Source organism: Lottia gigantea, assembly GCF_000327385.1.
Source record: "Lottia gigantea unplaced genomic scaffold LOTGIsca_143, whole genome shotgun sequence".
Classification (NCBI taxonomy): Eukaryota; Metazoa; Mollusca; class Gastropoda; family Lottiidae; genus Lottia; species Lottia gigantea.
The window spans coordinates 275,931-295,724 of record NW_008707672.1 but is presented as its reverse complement, the minus strand read 5'-3'; the positions used below and the strand labels follow the sequence as shown (position 1 = coordinate 295,724).

Genomic DNA, 19,794 nt, shown 5'->3' with positions numbered 1-19,794 from the left:
AGAATAGTGCAAATATAAATTGTCCACAACACAATACAAATGTTATTTTGAATTTCAATAAAGGGCCAATGATTTCCTGATATTTCAAACAGTATATAAGTGTAATATCTAATCTCATCGCATTCCATCATTTGATAAACAAAATACATCAGAACCTCGACAGCAAGATAAATCTTTTTTGATTTTTAAATGCTCAGTTTTCTAAGTCAAGCCATACTTGGGATATTCAAGGACTTTATTTTTAGAAAATGATAGAGATTATGTATTTTACTATCAGTAAATATTAGTTTACTTCAGACTCAAATATTAAAATCGATAACTTTATGATTTAAGTAGAACCATTAAATAATATTTTCTCTGTTAACTATGACGAATTATGGGATAGCCAAACCCAAAGCAGAACAATATCCCATAATTCTTCATTGTGGGCAAGAAACGGAAGTTTTTATACGCTTTGAATGGTTGAAAATAACGTCGCTAGAATATAACTGTGGTAGAAAACTTGTGAATTTACATTGGAGATTGATTGGGTTGCAACGTGCAGTATAAAATATGTCTGAAGATTATTTCTCAGAAAATTAATATTGCTGCGACCCACGTGACCTGACCACCAACTGTGTGGTAATTAGTATCATTCAAACAGTGTAATTAATTGTAAATTTCCTTTCTCTTCGACATCCCATCTTCTCCCATCATCACAATAAAATTGATAAAACACAGATCTTGTTTCAGAGAGTCAATATAGCTTTTAATGTTGATTTGGTATTTATGTTTGTCATCTTAATAATATTATGTTGGTATTTATCGAGCACCTGTTATTTAATCAGATTCTTTATAAATGTTCTTCTGAAACTTGATGATGATAATATCACGTGATAGAGAATACCATTAGACATATTACTTCAACACCATGGCGGTATATAGATATTATATAGATTATTTTGCTTTAACTATGAACTGTTTGAAGTATGTTCTATAATTCACAAAATTATCTAAGCTCTAGAGTAACATTTTTGATTGAAGAGGTTTATAAGAGCTTCTATAATATCTACAAATACCGAAATTTCGGATTTCGAAATTTTACATAACTTCAAATTAGTTTGCTATCGTATATAACTATTGTACGCTTAATAAAAGTTCTAAGAGTGGTTAATACTCCTGATATCACTGTGCCACTTAGTTTGTGCTTGAGTTATAAACTTTTTTAAAATCCATAATATCTAATCTTTACTTTATGCGGCATTCATCCCGGCGGACAGAAAATGCTATCGCTGTGCAAGATACACCTGTCACAGTTATTACTGCAATGTGTCTGGAAAATTTGTGTCGACTCAAAAGTTAAAAGTTGAAATAAAAATCGTTGAATTGGATTGACTTACCGGATAAGGCTAATCCAATTAAAATAACAATTGACCACATTTCATTAATAGTTACTCCACTAATTCCCATCTTTCTAAAACTTGGCTAAAAACTCCACGATTCACTCACTCATTCACAACATGAGAAGATCAATGAATAAAAAATCTATCAGTTTCGTCTGCTAGTAACGTTGTGTGTCTGCTTTCTTAGATCAACTACTCACGTCTGCTTCACTCTCATTTACATCCAGTGGAGTACTGTGAATCAACACAGAGGCCGGATAGATCTATTCAGCTGTTTAACTGTTGTTCTTGGTATAAAATGCAATCCCTTCAACTTCCTTTTTACGAATAAACACGATCAGAAACCACATTCTTATTGTCTTCGCTATTACTCATTTATAGCAGAAATAAAGCACAATACGACGAACAGCTATTTTAGTTTATATCTCTTCTCATGACTTTAAACTAAAGAATAAAAATGTTTCTAACCGCATCCAGAAACAGATAATCTCCATGTTAAAGGACACACACGTCGTAATTTTCATAGTGGCGACATTGATAATGCTCGGTTACATGAACAGTCAAATGGCATCAGGTGTCCTAGGGAAGTGTATATTTCCAAAATCATGTAATTCCTAACACAGTTGTGGCTTATAGTGCATTATGTATCATGCTGTTACTTTCAGAGAGTTCGAAAAGATAATTATGTTTATTTGATATTTAATTGACCAACTCGCAACATTCCTTTCAGTCAACATAACTGATATTGTTTAATTTGTGAACTAATGCTATAACAGATAGTATTGTGTTAGTTTGTCCCTTGTAGTATCATAGTTCAATTAAAATTGTGGATCATTCCTTTGTGTTGATTCAAAGATTAATTTTCCCATGGTGGCGGTCAAATTTGTGCCTTAAATTTCCCTGGTCGAGAATAATCACTTTATATATAAAGTAAGACACGACTGAATTCTTTGAAGTAATGTTTGCTGCAGGCTGGGCAGATCTGTACGTGATCTGGCTTAAATTAAACTCAACTTAAAATACTCTTAAAGCTTCTTTAGCGTAAGAGTTGTTTTTTTTTCCAGTCGAGTTTCTAAACGAATCTTCACATTGCTTTACTCTAGTCGTGTTATTTTTGGGACAAGATATGAGAAATTGAAAGAGGTAACCTACCATTGAAAACAATAGACGGGTTTATTCTGGTCTTCTCGGTACGTGTTAACTTTCTACTTTTAATCTTGGATGGTATTAGTGGCGAGGGAAAGTCTCTCTGTAAAGAGGTGAATGTTATGTTGTTTTGATAATTGGCAAAAGGTTTTCAACGATGACAACAGAGAACATTTTTCAGTCACATGAAAATATATTGACAAGGGGTTGCCTCTTGAATAGTCTTTAATATAAGTAGATCGAGTAATCCTGGTACCCTGGTTTTCAAATGTTTTGCTTTAAAATTTGTCCTTATTTTATATCGACCAGTCCCTCTTTTTAATGGCTTCTATGTGGTGCGAATATGGGTTTTTATACACGTATCGACCTTGCCTGTACAATTTACATATTTATGATGTTAGATGTCTTAGTAAGATGGAATATTAATTATGATAAATAATAGATCCATCTCGGCTTAATGGCCAAGTATCAAGCAAGGAGAATCATAACCCAGGGCATATATGAATATGGTAGAAACCGCCATGGTAAGTTGATAAAGATCACTAGGGCTATAATTGGATTCTTCAAATGGATAAACACACGATGGCGGATGAAATATACAAATGTCCACGAATAAAGTTATTGACGTCAATTAGTCCTACAATAATTTATTCCCAATTTAATGGAAGAATTACTTGGTAGTTATCACTTAATTTCGTATCGATCCTATCTATCATTGTGACAGGAGTATAGCGTATTGATAAAACTCATGTAATTCAGTAGTCACCAAATGTCAATATCTCTGTTCTTACCATCATTGAACACTGCAAGGCGTCTTCATTAAACCATTATGGTGAAAGTAAACACTAAAAGTTTATTTCATTTCGAGCCTTTAAGAACAGTCTGCATTTTTGAACCTATTGAATTGACAGATATATCTAATATAAAAACAAATTAAATATAAAAACAAATCTAATAATATTATTAATAAATGTATATCGATTTCTAACTTAAACATATTCGAGAAGTCTTTGATTTTGTAAATCTATTAAAACTATATATTCACTGTAACTGGTACAACGATACCCTTGAGCGCTTTTATTGAATTAACAAATGATGAAAAATCAAAACCAACTATTCATAATTCCAAGTTCACATGACGACCACTGAAAATGAAAGAAATAAAGTTTTACGCTCCACCTCAATGTTTCATTTTAAAAAAACATGGAAAACGCCATACGAGAAGTTTGAAAGGAAAAGGCGACATATCCTGCAGTATACGTCTACAACACAGAATGTCGTGATTTGATTTGATTGTACACCTGCAAGTACAACCAATCAGAGCTATCAACTGATTATTATGGCTTATTGTTCATAGACTTTTTGTCAAAGCTATATTTGTTTGGCTATATTCGCTAGCGTATAATCCAGTCAAATCGCCTTGTTTTCAATCTTCCATGACACAAGAAAGGTGGCTATTACAGTCATGATATAAGTACGAAGTTCGTAATAGCTTGGCATTGTGAAGTTCTGGTTAACCCAGAGACCATCCAGTATTGACATAATTAATATTTATAGTAAATCATATCGTAGGGTATAATCCCGGTTGAAAAGCTTATCTTCTTAGATCCCTAATGATAGCATGGAATTAAGTGGACTGAAATAACTCTTTGAGGTTTCTTAATACCTTTTCATCTTTGTCTTTATACAGTTCTATACCAAACACCACAATATCGCTTCTCAGAGAAATCAAATTGCAATCTACAAGCCTGATGATAGTACATGGCATGTCGTTGTGTCATTATTTTAAGGGGATATTAAACTCATCAAAAGTCAGTATATTTCCAACAGCTTACTGAGGAGAAAAGTAACTTCCTACATTTAAAAACTCAGCAAGGAAGTCATTGAAATTATCATTTATTATAAATATTCACTAATAGTAGTAGTACTGTTAATATACAGCTTTCACTCGCTATTGTAAAACGAGATGTATGATTCCAATCACCTAACATTAATTACGATCTACTGTGATTCATGAATTGTCATACCTATCGGTGGCCCGATTGTTTGTTTTCGTGCAGATTGTAATACACAAATGAACGGAGAATATGTAGATCTCTAATAGTTTACTGTTTAAACTGGCCAACGTTATTTCTAAGGTCAACTTCAAACCATCAATGGAGAAAAGTAGGACGTAAAACTCCTTTTCACTTATTTTCTGAGTCTGGGTGGCCTAAGTTTCTCGGTTCATTTCTAACAAAGGTTTAGTCGCAATAACTGAGACTTTCAAAAGGTTTTTCCCTTGGCATACTGCATGGTGTTCATTGACTCATTGAAAAGTACAAAAAGGTAGAAATTTGAAAGTAAAGCAAATTTGAATATTTGATTCAACTTTATTTAAGTTTATTGATCAAGTTTATTACCAGAGTTAAGATCTTTAAAATGTGTTAATCGGGTGGAGAATACAAAAATAAACACGTCATCATCACATAATTCATCTGAAAAATACAGCCCGAATATTTATAACATCCGGACTCGTTCTCGATCTGCACACTAAAATATAACTTCAAGGTCTCTAGTCTCCATTTAATTACTTGCTTCAAACCTGTAATGGAGCTATGTTTTTTTTAAACTGTAAGCTATTGAAGTAGTGAGGAAAACGTTGTCAAGGGCGGCTACGAAAGTAATTTTTGACTGCAAAACAGTACAGAAAATGGGGTGTCGGTAGGATTCGATTTATCTTCTTATGTCTCCTGACAGATCATGTTACGTGACGGATCATGCTAAATAAGAATCAATCCAAAAGTTGATTTCGCCACTTCCATGGAATTTACAAATCATGTTTGTTGAAACTTATGTCTGACTAGTGTTTATTTATTATTATTCAAGGACAACATATCGTCTTCCTGTAAGTGTGTAGCAGAAATGACAGGTGTGGTTCCAGAGTAAACTTACTCTTATGATCACTTGATGCTGCTTTCCATCATGGGATGCTTTGTTACACACCCACATCTCTCTATGTTGGTCCGTCGGTCCGTTCGTCAACATTTGCTTGTAAACGCTCTAAAAACTAGATTTTTTGATGGAATCAAATGAATTCGGTATGTGTGTTCATAAAACGAAGATCAAGTTCGAATTTGAGCTATTTTCGACAGTTAGAAGCAGAGTTATTGTCCTTTTCCCAAAATCTTGAATATTTACCATCCGCATGCCGTGGTGGGCGTATATGGCTGTGGTCCACTATCTTTTATGGATGCGGAGGTTTGCAATATTTTTTCTTATCATAAAGTAACAATTATTGTGATAAGTTCCCTCCCTTGACTATTGAAATTAAAGAAATATATTTTAATGAGCTACGTCCCTTGATATTTTGAAATTTAGCGGTATGTCGCAATAGTTGGTACGGTCCAATGTGCAGTGTCTTTTCTAGACACCTGATATCACTAAAAAATACTAACTCAATCATGATTGATATACTTCCTCATGTTAAACATTCATTAGCTATCAATATTTTGCCAATATGTTGTTTGTGGTTGATATATATCGTCAAACGTCATTTAACCTTATATAGTTCCCCTGTCTTATCTGTCTACTTCTGCAAGTTTATAAGCCTACACATTAACTTATCATATCTATCTTTACCAGACAGTCGTTACATACCAATATCTTCATGGCATTTACTATCGTTTCTAATGTACATTTACCACTTATCAGCTGTATTGACATTGTCTGGAATGTCTTAAAGCCATATCAAGGTAAAGGAATATTAGTTTAGTTGCATGTACCTTTTTTTATTTGGTAGAGTTAAAGAATTTGGAAACGACACGAGTATCTGATATAAAAATCAGCATAAGGACCCCATCATCACAATGTCAAGCTTTATGAATTTCGTCTTATACTTTGACTACAAAAGTCTTTTTCTTTTATCACTGGGGTACAATCGAATCACATCAACAAAAACAGTGGCTATCACAGTCAAGGTACAAGACGAAGTTCGTAAAGCTTGACATTGTGATGATGACCTTACCCTGGTAGAATCACATTTTGTATGCGACGCCTGATAGCTTTAGTCATGTTCTGCATTGCGTACAGTGATTGTCTCAACATCTCTGTATGACCGAAACGCCCAATGCTATTCATATCAGTCGGGGTACTGTCTGTAAATCAAAATATAATGACATAATCTACATACAGTCTAAGATCCTGAAGAATTCTCTGTAACACTGCATACGATCGGCACCATACTCTATTTGAATTTAGATTGATTTTTGGAAACAAAACCCCAATATCGATTGTATCAGTCTAATAAACATCGAGTTAATATCATTCTTAGAATATCCCGTCTTTCTCCCGTCGACTGAATTCTGGTATCTTGAATGAAATGAATTAGGGAACGATTGGAGTAATAGAGGCATTACAAAAGTAATTGAAATATGTTTAAACTTTATCAAAGGACCGACATCGGAGGTGTGTATTTTTTAACTGTTGGGGTGTTTACATCGCTAGTGGATTCGCCGATTAGTGTCGATATGTGAAGGGGATGGGACATCTATCAAACAGTGTTACATGATTTACTGCTGATACCAATTGAAACATTACGTTCTCATTCGGACGAACACGAACACCAACTGACTTTTACACCATGCTTTACAGGAAGACAAGTCTTCTCATACTCTTAGCCACTGAATTTCTTTACCACCCATCATGGCACTTGTTCAACCCTATGCAGGGTTTACCAACTTTTATATTATTTGTGATAAACTATCAACGAGCCTTGTTTCTGTATGTGGTGCCACGGTCATCGATCATTTAGCTCTTGGTGTATTAATATATAATCAAAATAGTACATATTAATTTATCTTATTAATGAATTAATAACCCGCTAGTTACTCCAATATTATTTTAATTACAATGTTAATTACAATATTAATTACTCGTGGTGTTCTGCAACCTGCAGCGTTATTTTAAATATCTAATTGTAAAACGTAATTATCAAACGTACAACCAATGCCCCATGAATGATTAGAAAGAAGTGCATTTCGAGTGGTTAACTGCTTGGTATTTTCCATATTTTTAAGTACAAGAATTAGATAGATGTAAAACTCCATATTATTATCCATAAATAGTCATGATACATAGATAGTCATGATACATAGATAGTCATGATACATAGATAGTCATGATACATAGATAGTCATGATGCATAGATTGTCATGAGCATAAATAGTCATGATACATAGATAGTCATGATACATAAATAGTCATGATACATAGATAGTCATGATACATAGATTGTCATGATGCATAGATTGTCATGATACATAGATAGTCATGATGCATAGATAGTCATGATGCATAGAGTGCCATGACGCATAGAGTGTCATGATGCATAGAGTGCCATGACGCATAAAGTGTCATTAAGTTATATATAGTTAGAAGTCGTTGTTAAGTTATATATAGTTAGAAGTCGTTGTTACGTTATAATAGTTAGAAGTCGTTGTTACGTTATAATAGTTAGAAGTTGTTATAAGTTATATATAGTTAGAACTCGTTATAAGTTATATATAGATAGAACTCGTTATAAGTTATATATAGATAGAACTCGTTATAAGTTATATATAGATAGAACTCGTTATAAGTTATATATAGATAGAACTCGTTATAAGTTATATATAGATAGAACTCGTTATAAGTTATATATAGATAGAACTCGTTATAAGTTATATATAGTTAGAACTCGTTATAAGTTATATATAGATAGAACTCGTTATAAGTTATATATAGATAGAACTCGTTATAAGTTATATATTATAGTTAAAACTCATTATTATGTTATATATAGTTAGAAGTAGAATTTTCAATTTCTCAATGGTTAATCTGACATCGAGATTAAACAAATCAGATCATACCGAGACAACAGAATGCACTTCGGTTTGTGAACCGTTACAGAGTTGGGATACGTAGCTGTCACTTTTTTCATTTACGCCAGTTTCAAATAGAGAATTGCGCAGTGAGGGAAATTTTCAAGAAGACTGGCATAAGCCAAATCTCGATATTCAATTGTCCAGAGATCTTTAGCGCATACAGTCTGTAAGTCCAACTGATCTGCATAACTGAAAGGGAGAAATTGTTGAAAAATCCGACGGTATGATCTCAACCTATTCCGAGATTGACCTCAGGACCTCAAGTTAGAGAGCAAGCGTCTAACTAATCGAGTCACCGTGACATCCTTTATTGAAATGTGCTCCAAAAAAAAAAAATAGTGTATCACCTGGTGCCAAGCTGTGACTTTAGAATCCATGTATCAAATGCCGTTCATTGATGTGCAGTAGTCTATTGAGGGCTGGGCAGTTGTTATTGTATTGACACATATCCCAATATACCGACTGTAGAACATCGAAACGATGTAGGTTACAAATGGGAAATAACTCATATGAAAATTCTTAATTTGTGTGGACTTAGTATTTGGCTCTGACAGAGTTGACCTCCTGAACAGTAGGCCTACTAATAATAATGGAACGCTTTTATTTTTCAAAATTAGTTTTTTTATTTCTTAAAACAATAAAAGAAAAGTTTATTACAAATTATCACAACATGGACTGTGTACTAGATTCTTGTTAAACAAAATTAGTTTTTGATTAAATAGAATAATCAACAAAACAAATCTCACAAGCTTAAAAACATCCGTATGAATCTATCATATGCCGCATTCTTTCAATCAACCAGACTCGTTATTAGTTGCGTCATTATGAAATATTTAGAATTCATAGCATATTGATTAATTAATATGTATAGTAATGTCAGTTCTTACCGCTATAAAAAAAAACATCATACACTACCCTTCATTCTCTTAGTTTTAATGTTATAATATTTCATAAAAACGATGACTGATACAACTCTTAAATTCGGGTTATTGGTCCATGAGCCTATCTTCATCTGCACAATGCCAATCAATTACGAACTATCTCTAATACCTTAACTGTATTACGGAAGTTTGCAACAGCAACAATTTCATAGGATTATATCAGAGAATACAACCAACCAGAGGCCTCGAAAGTCTATAAACAATAAGCTATAATGTTTATAGTCTTTTTGTCGAGGGCTCTGATTGGTTGTATAACATTGTACTCTTACAATCCAATCAAATCGCATCATTTACAAACTTGCGCGATACAGTGACGGTCACTTTTGCACCCAGAGTATCATATGAAGTTTGTAATACCTTGGCATTGTGAAGATGGCCTATACCTTACCATTTACAATAATCACACCAAATATCAATGATAAAAACATAATCTAGCTACATACTATTAAGCGATTGTATAATATAGATGTACATCTAGATGTAAAATACTATAAAAGTTCTTTCTATCTTCGAATATGCGATTTAAAAGTATGGAAATAATAATATTTCAATGTTTTAGGAAGAATAAGTCATTGTTCTAAACGTGAACTGTCGAAGTTATTAATTTTACAAATCATTCGTTGCTGAAATAGGGAAGAGTTGTATTACAGTTTACATCCTAGAATTCAATACAGTCGGCAACGGGCATTCATCGACTTTTGAACGGAACATAACATTGCGTTTGACAAATCATAACAGTAAATACAAAATAGTCATCATAAATCATTCATAATTGATAACACGATTATAAATCGTTTGTTATTATTGTCGAATATAAAATAACATAATAAATGAGCGAAATGTCGTTTACCACTATACAGTGTATCTAATAGTTTATATTCGTCCAGATTAAACATGTAAATATCATTTTACAAAAAGTGTAAGAAAATACAGTATACATGCGCTATAGAATACCGACAAGCAACATTACAATATCTAAAGAGTTTATAACATTCACAAAATTACTGGAAAAAGCATATTTGTGACAACCATATTAGAAACGAAATGAAACAAATATGTGTGGTTGCCACGCCTGTTCCATCGTTTAAAAGTCATCACTATGAAAGACAAATGATCAAGTCAATAAATTATCAGTATAGTAAGTTAAAGAGTCATTCTGTTTTAATTTCAACGCGTAAAGTGGGCTTTTTTGCGTCAAATTATATGTATTTCCTTTGTATAGTTTCTAGTCGTTGACATGGCAAAATTTAAACAATTTCAAACTTCGCTCTCGGAGGTATGTTTGTAAATTCGCTGCTGATTGGTTATTAAGAATTAGTGGTCGAATCAGAATTCATTCCTAATAATCACACATATACTAGTACAGTAAAATTGGAGCCCGGGGAATACAAAATACTTACGTAAGCGGTTAAGACTTTTGTAGCTGTTTGTGACTTAACGCTTGGATATTTTAAGTTAAAACTTTCACGAAAGGGAAGGGTATCTTCCTCTATATGTTGGCATGCAGTTTAATGTATTTCGAAACCACAAAACAGATTGAAAAAAGCAGAATGCTCCTTTTAGTATCTACATCTTTACTACCTCCCACTGAAATACCACTATACTATCTTCTACTGAAATACCGCTTTACTATAATAATATTTCATTATGATCTGTCTACAGTCTTCTTCAAATCGTGGTCTGTCGCATTTCGACCAAGAGTGTCAAATTTGTCATAATTGATGCTAACTATAAAAAAACACATTCATTCACATGACGTTGCCATCTTATCAATGGATGACGTAATTTGCAATATGAACCTTGCTTTCACCAACAAACCATCCTGATTTTGGAAACTATATATCGTTATATTAAATACAACTTACAATAATTATACAGTGTTCACAAATAGATGCGGAGCTATTTTTTGTAAGTAGTAAACCGACAATAGAAATAGAATTAACCAAAATATTATTGAATTTGTTGAAACCCTGAATGAATTTAACAATAATATAAGAAGGCCAAACACCAGACTAGTAATAGATGTAGTCATTCTGTGGCTAGAGTTTGGTACGAGGTATGGAATGCAAGTAGAGGGTTCATGTGACTAGGTGAAAACAAGTTTATAACACAAAATGTAGTGAAATTAAAGTAAAGATGCTATAAATTGTAAACGATTTCATAGTCATAGCTGAATTATCTCCCTTTACAGTTACCGTCTGATAACCTTGATCTTTTCCCGCCGTTTTTGGCATTGTTGGTGGTTGACATGCTGGAGGTAGAAGAAGTTGCAGGACGTCCGTGACTAGTCTAGAAACATTACTAGGACAGTTCTTTGTCATTGGTTTCTTCACACAGCCCAGTATTTGATTGGCGTATCTAAAACAAACAGAATGAAATGGAGTTTAACGCTGCTGTTCTGTGTGGTATACAAGGAAAGACTCATTCGGTACCAATCTCTTACTGGTCAGGTCCAAGTTTCCTAAAGTCATTCAATCTTGCATTGAAAATAAAATATCGCAGCTAGATAGCAAATGATTATGCTGTATAGTAATGGCAATATTATTATTCCTGTGGGGAATGAAGCTTTTAGGTATTCACTTAACGTGGTAACATAATAGGCTTTCAAGCGAACTATTTAATAACATAACATACCCTACCCTGTTAATATGATATACCCTAACCCTAACACTACCCTAATAATATAATATACCCTAACACTACCCTAATAATGATATACCCTACCCTAATAATATAATATACCCTAACACTACCCTAATAATGATATATCCTACCCTAATAATATAATATACCCTAACACTACCCTAATAATGATATACCCTACCCTAATAATATAATATACCCTAACACTACCCTAATAAGGATATACCTTACCCTAATAATATAATATACCCTAACACTACCCTAATAATGATATACCCTACCCTAATAATATAATATACCCTAACACTACCCTAATAATGATATACCCTACCCTAATAATATAATATACCCTAACACTACCCTAATAATGATATACCCTACCCTAATAATATAATATACCCTAACACTACCCTAATAATGATATACCCTACCCTAATAATATAATATACCCTAACACTACCCTAATAATGATATACCCTACCCTAATAATATAATATACCCTAACACTACCCTAATAATATAATATACCCTAACACTACCCTAATAATATAATATACCCTAACACTGCCCTAATAATGATATACCCTACCCTAAACCAACTTACGTGCAGGCTATTCCCATCAGAGTCTGTGCATTAAGCGCCTGACCTGTTGTCAATATTTTGGATTGTTTTTCACCTCCAAACGCCGCGACCTTGGCATCAACACACATGTTGGTCTCTTCCACATCTTTAGTAATACAAACTGAGTTAGATTCTAGAACTGGAAATAGAAGACGATGTATTATATTATTAATGGCCAGTGTAGACCGAAACAGCTGTCTCTATTCCAACATCTGATAGCTATTTGGACAGATAGTGGCTAGTGTAGTGACAGAACAATAGACACTGTTAAATGGAGACTTTCAGCATCTCCGCGGGTGCGGGGGTTTAAAACCTATTTAGATACCCCAAATCTGCAAAACCCATATATATATGGTCTTGAATCCGCCATTTAAACTGTGTGCGCAGCCAAAAGTTCAAAGGTAACAGAGTCACGTGATACTAACAAAACGAAAGTTATGCTCAACAATAATATTCAGTTATCGTAAAGATAATTTAATATAATGTTAGAAAACACCGCATCTTCGGAGGCGTTCAAAATCCCCATTTAACAGGGTCTTTTCTCTGACTCTACTCCAACCGACAATTGTTAAAATATCCATCAGAGGTTGAAATCGAGGCAGATGTTTCGGACTAAAGCCAGTGGTGCTTGTTATATCAAGCGCCGCCCATCCGTTTATACAACGAAAGGAAATGATGATATTTATGGAATGAATGTGGACCTTTTTATCGTTATGGGAAAAAACTGGTTTATCATGTGACAAGACAAATGAACCGGCGAAGCGGGTCATGTACGCCTTGTCACATGATAAACCAGCGTTTATTTCCCCACATTCATTCCTTATATTTACTATGGGTTATCTTTTCTGCTAAAATACGCCAAAATGATCTATTTTTTAATTGTAAAAATACCCGAAACCGTTGTTGCTTAATTCACCGATATCTGTAAATCAAGTTCAACGCCCCGCCCCTAACAATATAGTTCTATAAACCAATACTTTATTTCTTCTAATAAAAAACGGAATCTGTTTAATATGGCTTGATTTAAAATATTTGTTAGAAACCCTTTCAGAATCGCTTACCAACTCTAGGTAAAAAACTTGGGTCAATCCTTGTTTTCGTTTTCGATGTATTCATACGCCTTATTGTCACGTGAACTACAGTTATTGATGTTATAAAGTGGTGTACATACCGTTGACGTTATCACAAAGTTTCTTGGCGGCCTTCCTCCAGCCATCTGGATTGACTGTTAAACTCAGTTCCTGCATGGCTTGATCTTGTGAGGCACACGCAGTATAAATCTTATCTAAGCATTCAACAGCTCTCTGGAATTTACCCGAACTGCAATAGATGACAGGAGTAAAAGGTGTATTTTTAATGTTTGTATTTACAAAATCTATTACAGTTTACACACTATATAATCATTTTGTGATAGGGATAATATACTTTTATAACAAATATAATATAACATATAAATTATATATTAACATATCAATATAAAAATAAGATCTAATACTAGGTTAGATAATTCCATTTTTCATGATTTGTCTGACATTTTTCTAATTCTCTAGATGCAATAAAGTTCACAAATGACTGCAGTGCAAGAATTTGTTGTTGCATTTATATTTGAAGGTATAATATTTGATCAAATTTGTTATTTATACATTAATACTGTGTTCTTTTCTTTCAAATTCACTAGGATCTATTCCTAAATTAATAGACATCTTATTTAAATTAATTAATATTTATTTTTTTCAAAAAGTTCATTTACCTTACTCCATACAGTTTGTGTTATAAATAAGTGATCGACAGTTTCAGTTGCCGAATTACAGAAATCACACATGGTGAAGCTAACTGTTTTTTATTTGTATAATTTTTCGTTTGTGTACATGAATATATTTTCCGATATATGTCTCGTGATTTACATTTTGACAGTGATACAGTAATACATTTTACACCATACATTATTCAATGTAGAGTCTTATTTGTTTTAACTGTTAGGTCTGGTGTCCCATCATTTAAAGGGATACTACGTCTTAGAATACACTCGTCCTGTGGCTAATATTTGTGTTTAATAGTGACTATTGGTTAAATAAGTATGCATCCCACACTTTATCAAGTTTGAAAAATCGACAATAAAACTATAATCAAAATTTTAAAAAAAAGTGATCAAGCGACAAGTCCGTTCAGTTTGAGAAAGAAAGAGTCTGGGTAATCAACGCTAAAACAGGAAACAATCATCTTCCGGTGTATACAAACAAACTTTGCCAATGATTAATATTCGTTGAAAATTGTGTCAGTGGTGGAGTATTCATTCTAAATTATATGAATTGCTTTTTCGCAGAGTCGCTTAATCTCCCACGAGGCATTATTATTCCGTCTTCAAAATATGTCTGACAATGTCGAAGTCAATTCAAGAGTAGAGGTCAAGAACGCGGGAAACCCCACTTGAGAGTTACTTCCCCTTGAAAATTACCCCGGATTTCCTAATGGATGTATTTAGCGTTTTATAATTAATTATTTGATTTTGTGGATATATCGCATTATAGAGGGATTTTGATGTATAGTTAGGACACCAGGTAAGTCCACTGATGGATATACACTGTTATTGGCCTAATTTGAGCAAAATTAAAATTTTATGTTCATCCTAAGACGTAGTATCCCTTTAATTTCCAACATTATTTGTATAACTTTTAAAGATTAATCTTTCTGAACTATTAAGTAATTGGTCTGAAAGTCAGAAACAAAACCGATATTTTTCTTTATCATATTCAAAACCATATTTACATCTGTTTTGATCTTGACGTTTTTATTTAAATATGGTATTTGAGTTCGAATTGGAGATATATTATCAATCTACTTTTAATTCATCTAACTTCATGGTCATCTCTATATATCAATATCATTTGACCAGTAAAAAGTATTGGCCAGGATTATATGTGAATTTTCAGGGAAATTTGGAAAAAGTGAAAATGAATAATATTCCAGTAACCAAAAAGGTTGAATATCGTGATTTAAGATTGAAATAAGATTCTATTTAATTTAGTGAAGTGAGTCCAGACGTAAGATAAATGTTATTCATCAAGTGTTAATTATTATTCAATAATCAAGCCAAGTTGTCAGTGTTCTTCAAGAACAAAACACAAAGTTAAGTTGTTGTCATGTCTTATTTGTCTTATTTGAGTTAACATAAAAATGATATTATTGAATATACTAAAATGAACAAAGGGAAGTAACTGAGTTAAAACAAATTGTTCAACAATCGGTCAGCAAAGTTCTTGAAGCCGTGGATATATTGAGATAGGTTTTAAATCAGGCGTCGGGAAGTTATATCCATATTACCTAGTGTTACAATGGTAAAAATTACTTACTCGCACAACTCTTTAGCTTCCTTGGGATCGGTGATGAATTTATGCAAACTTCCTCCTAATGGTGCTAGTCCTGATTTGGACATGCAGGTTTCAGCTTGTTTACCGTGATCATCGGGGCACTTCCCTTCTTCTGCTGCTAAACAAACACATACCAAGAATACTGAAATAATAATAGGGGATATATAGACTCGGTGCTACAAATTAAATGGGTTTGGAGTTTTACGTCCCAATTTTCTGTTACATTTAAGACAAAGAATATTAAGAGTGTTTCTAATATTAACTGCCAGATGTTGAGATGGTAGTGACAAGGCTCCACGTTCTCTAAGATCTAACGAAGATTGAAGATTAACAAGAAGTTTACTCTCAACTAATCTCGATCATGCTAATTTAGATAGAGAACGTCATATATCTGGTGGAATTCATATTGAAGAAGGAGGAGTGTGCGCCAGCCTTATAAAAACGAGAAACAAGACTCCCCGTGGTCAATAATATATGATATACGAGTAGAAGGAGTAATCCATTTCACGATTTCCCTTCAACATTACCCTTATTTCTAAATCTTACAAACTTTCACTGTTACTTTAAAACATTCATTTATATATTAAATGCACATAGTAGGGTGGATTTTGGGTTGTTGTTTGCTATTTTATAATTGAAATAAGAAATATAATATAGTAATATAGTAATCTAGAATATTCCATTTCAAAGTAATCTAGAATATTCCATTTTATAGTAATCTAGAATATTCCATTTTATAGTAATCTAGAATATTCCATTTTATAGTAATCAAGAATATTCCATTTTATAGTAATCTAGAATATTCTGTTTTATAGTAATCAAGAATATTCTGTTTTATAGTAATCTAGAATATTCCATTTTATAGTAATCTAGAATATTCTGTTTTATAGTAATATGGAATATTCTGTTTTAGAGTAATATAGAATATTCTGTTTTAGAGTAATATAGAATATTCTGTTTTATAGTAATATAGAATATTCTGTTTTATAGTAATATAGAATATTCTGTTTTAGAGTAATATAGAATATTCTGTTTTATAGTAATCTAGAATATTCTGTTTTAGAGTAATATAGAATATTCTGTTATAGAGTAATCTAGAATATTCTGTTTTAGAGTAATCTAGAATATTCTGTTTTAGAGTAATATAGAATATTCTGTTTTATAGTAATATAGAATATTCTGTTTTATAGTAATATAGAATATTCTGTTTTATAGTAATATAGAATATTCTGTTTTATAGTAATCTAGAATATTCCATTTTATAGTAATCTAGAATATTCTGTTTTATAGTAATCTAGAATATTCTGTTTTATAGTAATATAGAATATTCTGTTTTATAGTAATCTAGAATATTCTTTTTTATAGTAATATAGAATATTCTGTTTTATAGTAATATAGAATATTCTGTTTTATAGTAATATAGAATATTCTGTTTTATAGTAATATAGAATAATTTGTTTTATAGTAATCTAGAATATTCTGTTTTATAGTAATCTAGAATATTCTGTTTTATAGTAATATAGAATATTTTGTTTTATAGTAATCTAGAATATTCTGTTTTAAAGTAATCTAGAATGTTCTGTTTTATAGTAATCTAGAATATTCCATTTTATAGTAATCTAGAATATTCTGTTTTATAGTAATCTAGAATATTTTGTTTTACAGTCAGAGAAACTAATAAATAAAACATGATTGAATCCATAAAATGCACAAAATTGTTATCATATACTGTATGATAAATTGATTTGTCAATGTTTAGCGATTCCCTGGGGTACGACAATTCTCTTGACTAACAGACTGTAGATAAACTTTGGATGAATATTATTATAATCTAAAATAGATGTCATAATGACAAATCTACATTCCAAATAAATATTGTAACTATATAGACTGTAAGGGGTGCTGAAAGGGGTGCTGAAAGGGATGCTGTAAGGGGTGCTGAAAGGGATGCTGAAAGGGATGCTGAAAGGGGTGCCGAAACGACAAAACTAAATATCCAAAAAACATAATTGGTATCTAAGCCTCGGTGAAAGGAGTGTCGACTCTCTAAAATGTATTCAGTTGACGTCACGTTATGACACCATAAGCACAAAAACACATTGGTATTGGTCTAGAAGGACATCAATTTGATTCCAAGATAGGTTATTTACCAAGACCATATCTTTCATGCTCTGAAGTTTTGAATCCAGTCTGCGATACTTAAATTCTAACTGAAAGTATGTTTTGAGAAAGATTTTATCTAATTTATTATAACGACTAATAATCGATAACCTCAGTAGACATTTAATGGAATTTAACAGTTTTTCTATCTAAGATTAGCTAATCAGTACTCGAATATCAATTGGCACCAGATCAGTCAATACGCTGTACTAGATTCAATTTTGAAGATCATGTCAAAAACATTGAAGGTTATATTCAAAACCATGCTAAAATCCATTCCGTCGTTTCGATTTTTAAAAAATAAATTAAAATAGAACGGTGATTCATGACCAAATTTTATATTCTTGATGGGTTATGAAGAACGGCAACGCCATGCTGTGTACAGTGAAGGAAATGTTGCCAGGGTGTTTACATTGACCGGCGGTTTTGATAGTGTCTTTAAAAAAAGTACTTGCATTGAATCGATATTATTTTTTAAACAATTTGACAAAACTTCGGCTCCAAACAAATACATTTTTAAAATCAACAACTATTACTCATTCATGCAATTATGTATAAATAATGTGTTATTTTTAATGACCTGGCATTTATTCCAATACAACTTGGCTGCCTCCAGTAAGCTAAGGTTATTTTGTGTTATTCTATTGAATGAGTCTTGTTATATCTGTATAGGAAATTAAAAACAAGACGAAACGTTTTTAGATAACTGTTTATAAAACAGACAACAAAAGGCAGGGTCACTGGTTATATTCATGATTATATAATTAGCTAGGTGCTAGAAGACTGAACAATGTTTAACTAGTTCTATTCTATACGAGTCTGAGATATATGCCTGTTAGTGGTTATAAGCTCTCTAATGAGTTGTTAAGAAAAGAAACAGTTTCTAGCTTCAGGAAAGAACACCTCTTATTTCTATAGATATTGTATAATTTCTTTAAATATAGTTACAATATAACAAATATCCAGAGCTAATCTCGTCTGTATAATTGTATTGCTTTGACTAATAGTATATAGTGGAATTAATATTATCATATTTATCTAATCTTGCTCTTTTTGCGGATTTGTCAAGTTAGCAATATAGCAGCTTCTATTGTTTACTTTGGTTTGCTATGTTTGTTTGTCAATTTGGTATCCCTTTCAGAGAAAATTTCTCAAATCTGCATCTTTTTCGGAAGTCCACTCGGATAATTGTTGATAATCCCAATTTACAATTAATGAATAGTAAACTACGTATATGACATGTTAGTCCATTTGTAAACTAAGTATGGGACATGTTAGTCCATTTGTAAACTAAGTATATGATATGTTAGTCCATCTGTAAACTAAGTACATGTATATGACATGTTAGTCCAGTTGTAAACTAAGTACATGTATATGACATGTTAGTCCATTGGTGAACTAAGTAGTATGTATAGGACATGTTAGGTCCATTTGTAAACGAAGCATATGTCATGTTAGTCCATTTGTAAACTAAGTATATGTCATGTTAGTCCGATTTGTAAACTAAGTATATGATATGTTAGTCCAGTTGTAAACTAAGTACATGTATATGACATGTTAGTCCAGTTGTAAACTAAGTACATGTATATGACATGTTAGTCCATTTGTAAACTAAGTATATGTATATGA

The 19,794-nt window shown here is 32.2% G+C and overlaps 1 protein-coding gene across 1 annotated transcript in view; it reads right to left on the bottom strand.

Moving 5' to 3' along the window:
• Positions 1 to 9,039: 9,039 nt before the first annotated feature.
• LOTGIDRAFT_238379 (hypothetical protein) overlaps positions 9,040 to 19,794 on the bottom strand; it is a gene marked incomplete at its 5' end in the record, with an annotated part of 11,230 nt that continues 475 nt past the window's right edge. The window contains 4 exons of the mRNA XM_009050039.1: positions 9,040 to 11,730; positions 12,620 to 12,776; positions 13,809 to 13,957; positions 15,988 to 16,147. Coding sequence (XP_009048287.1) covers positions 11,475 to 11,730; positions 12,620 to 12,776; positions 13,809 to 13,957; positions 15,988 to 16,147 — 722 coding nt within the window. The 3' untranslated portion in view covers positions 9,040 to 11,474. The remainder of the gene's footprint in view (positions 11,731 to 12,619; positions 12,777 to 13,808; positions 13,958 to 15,987; positions 16,148 to 19,794) is intronic.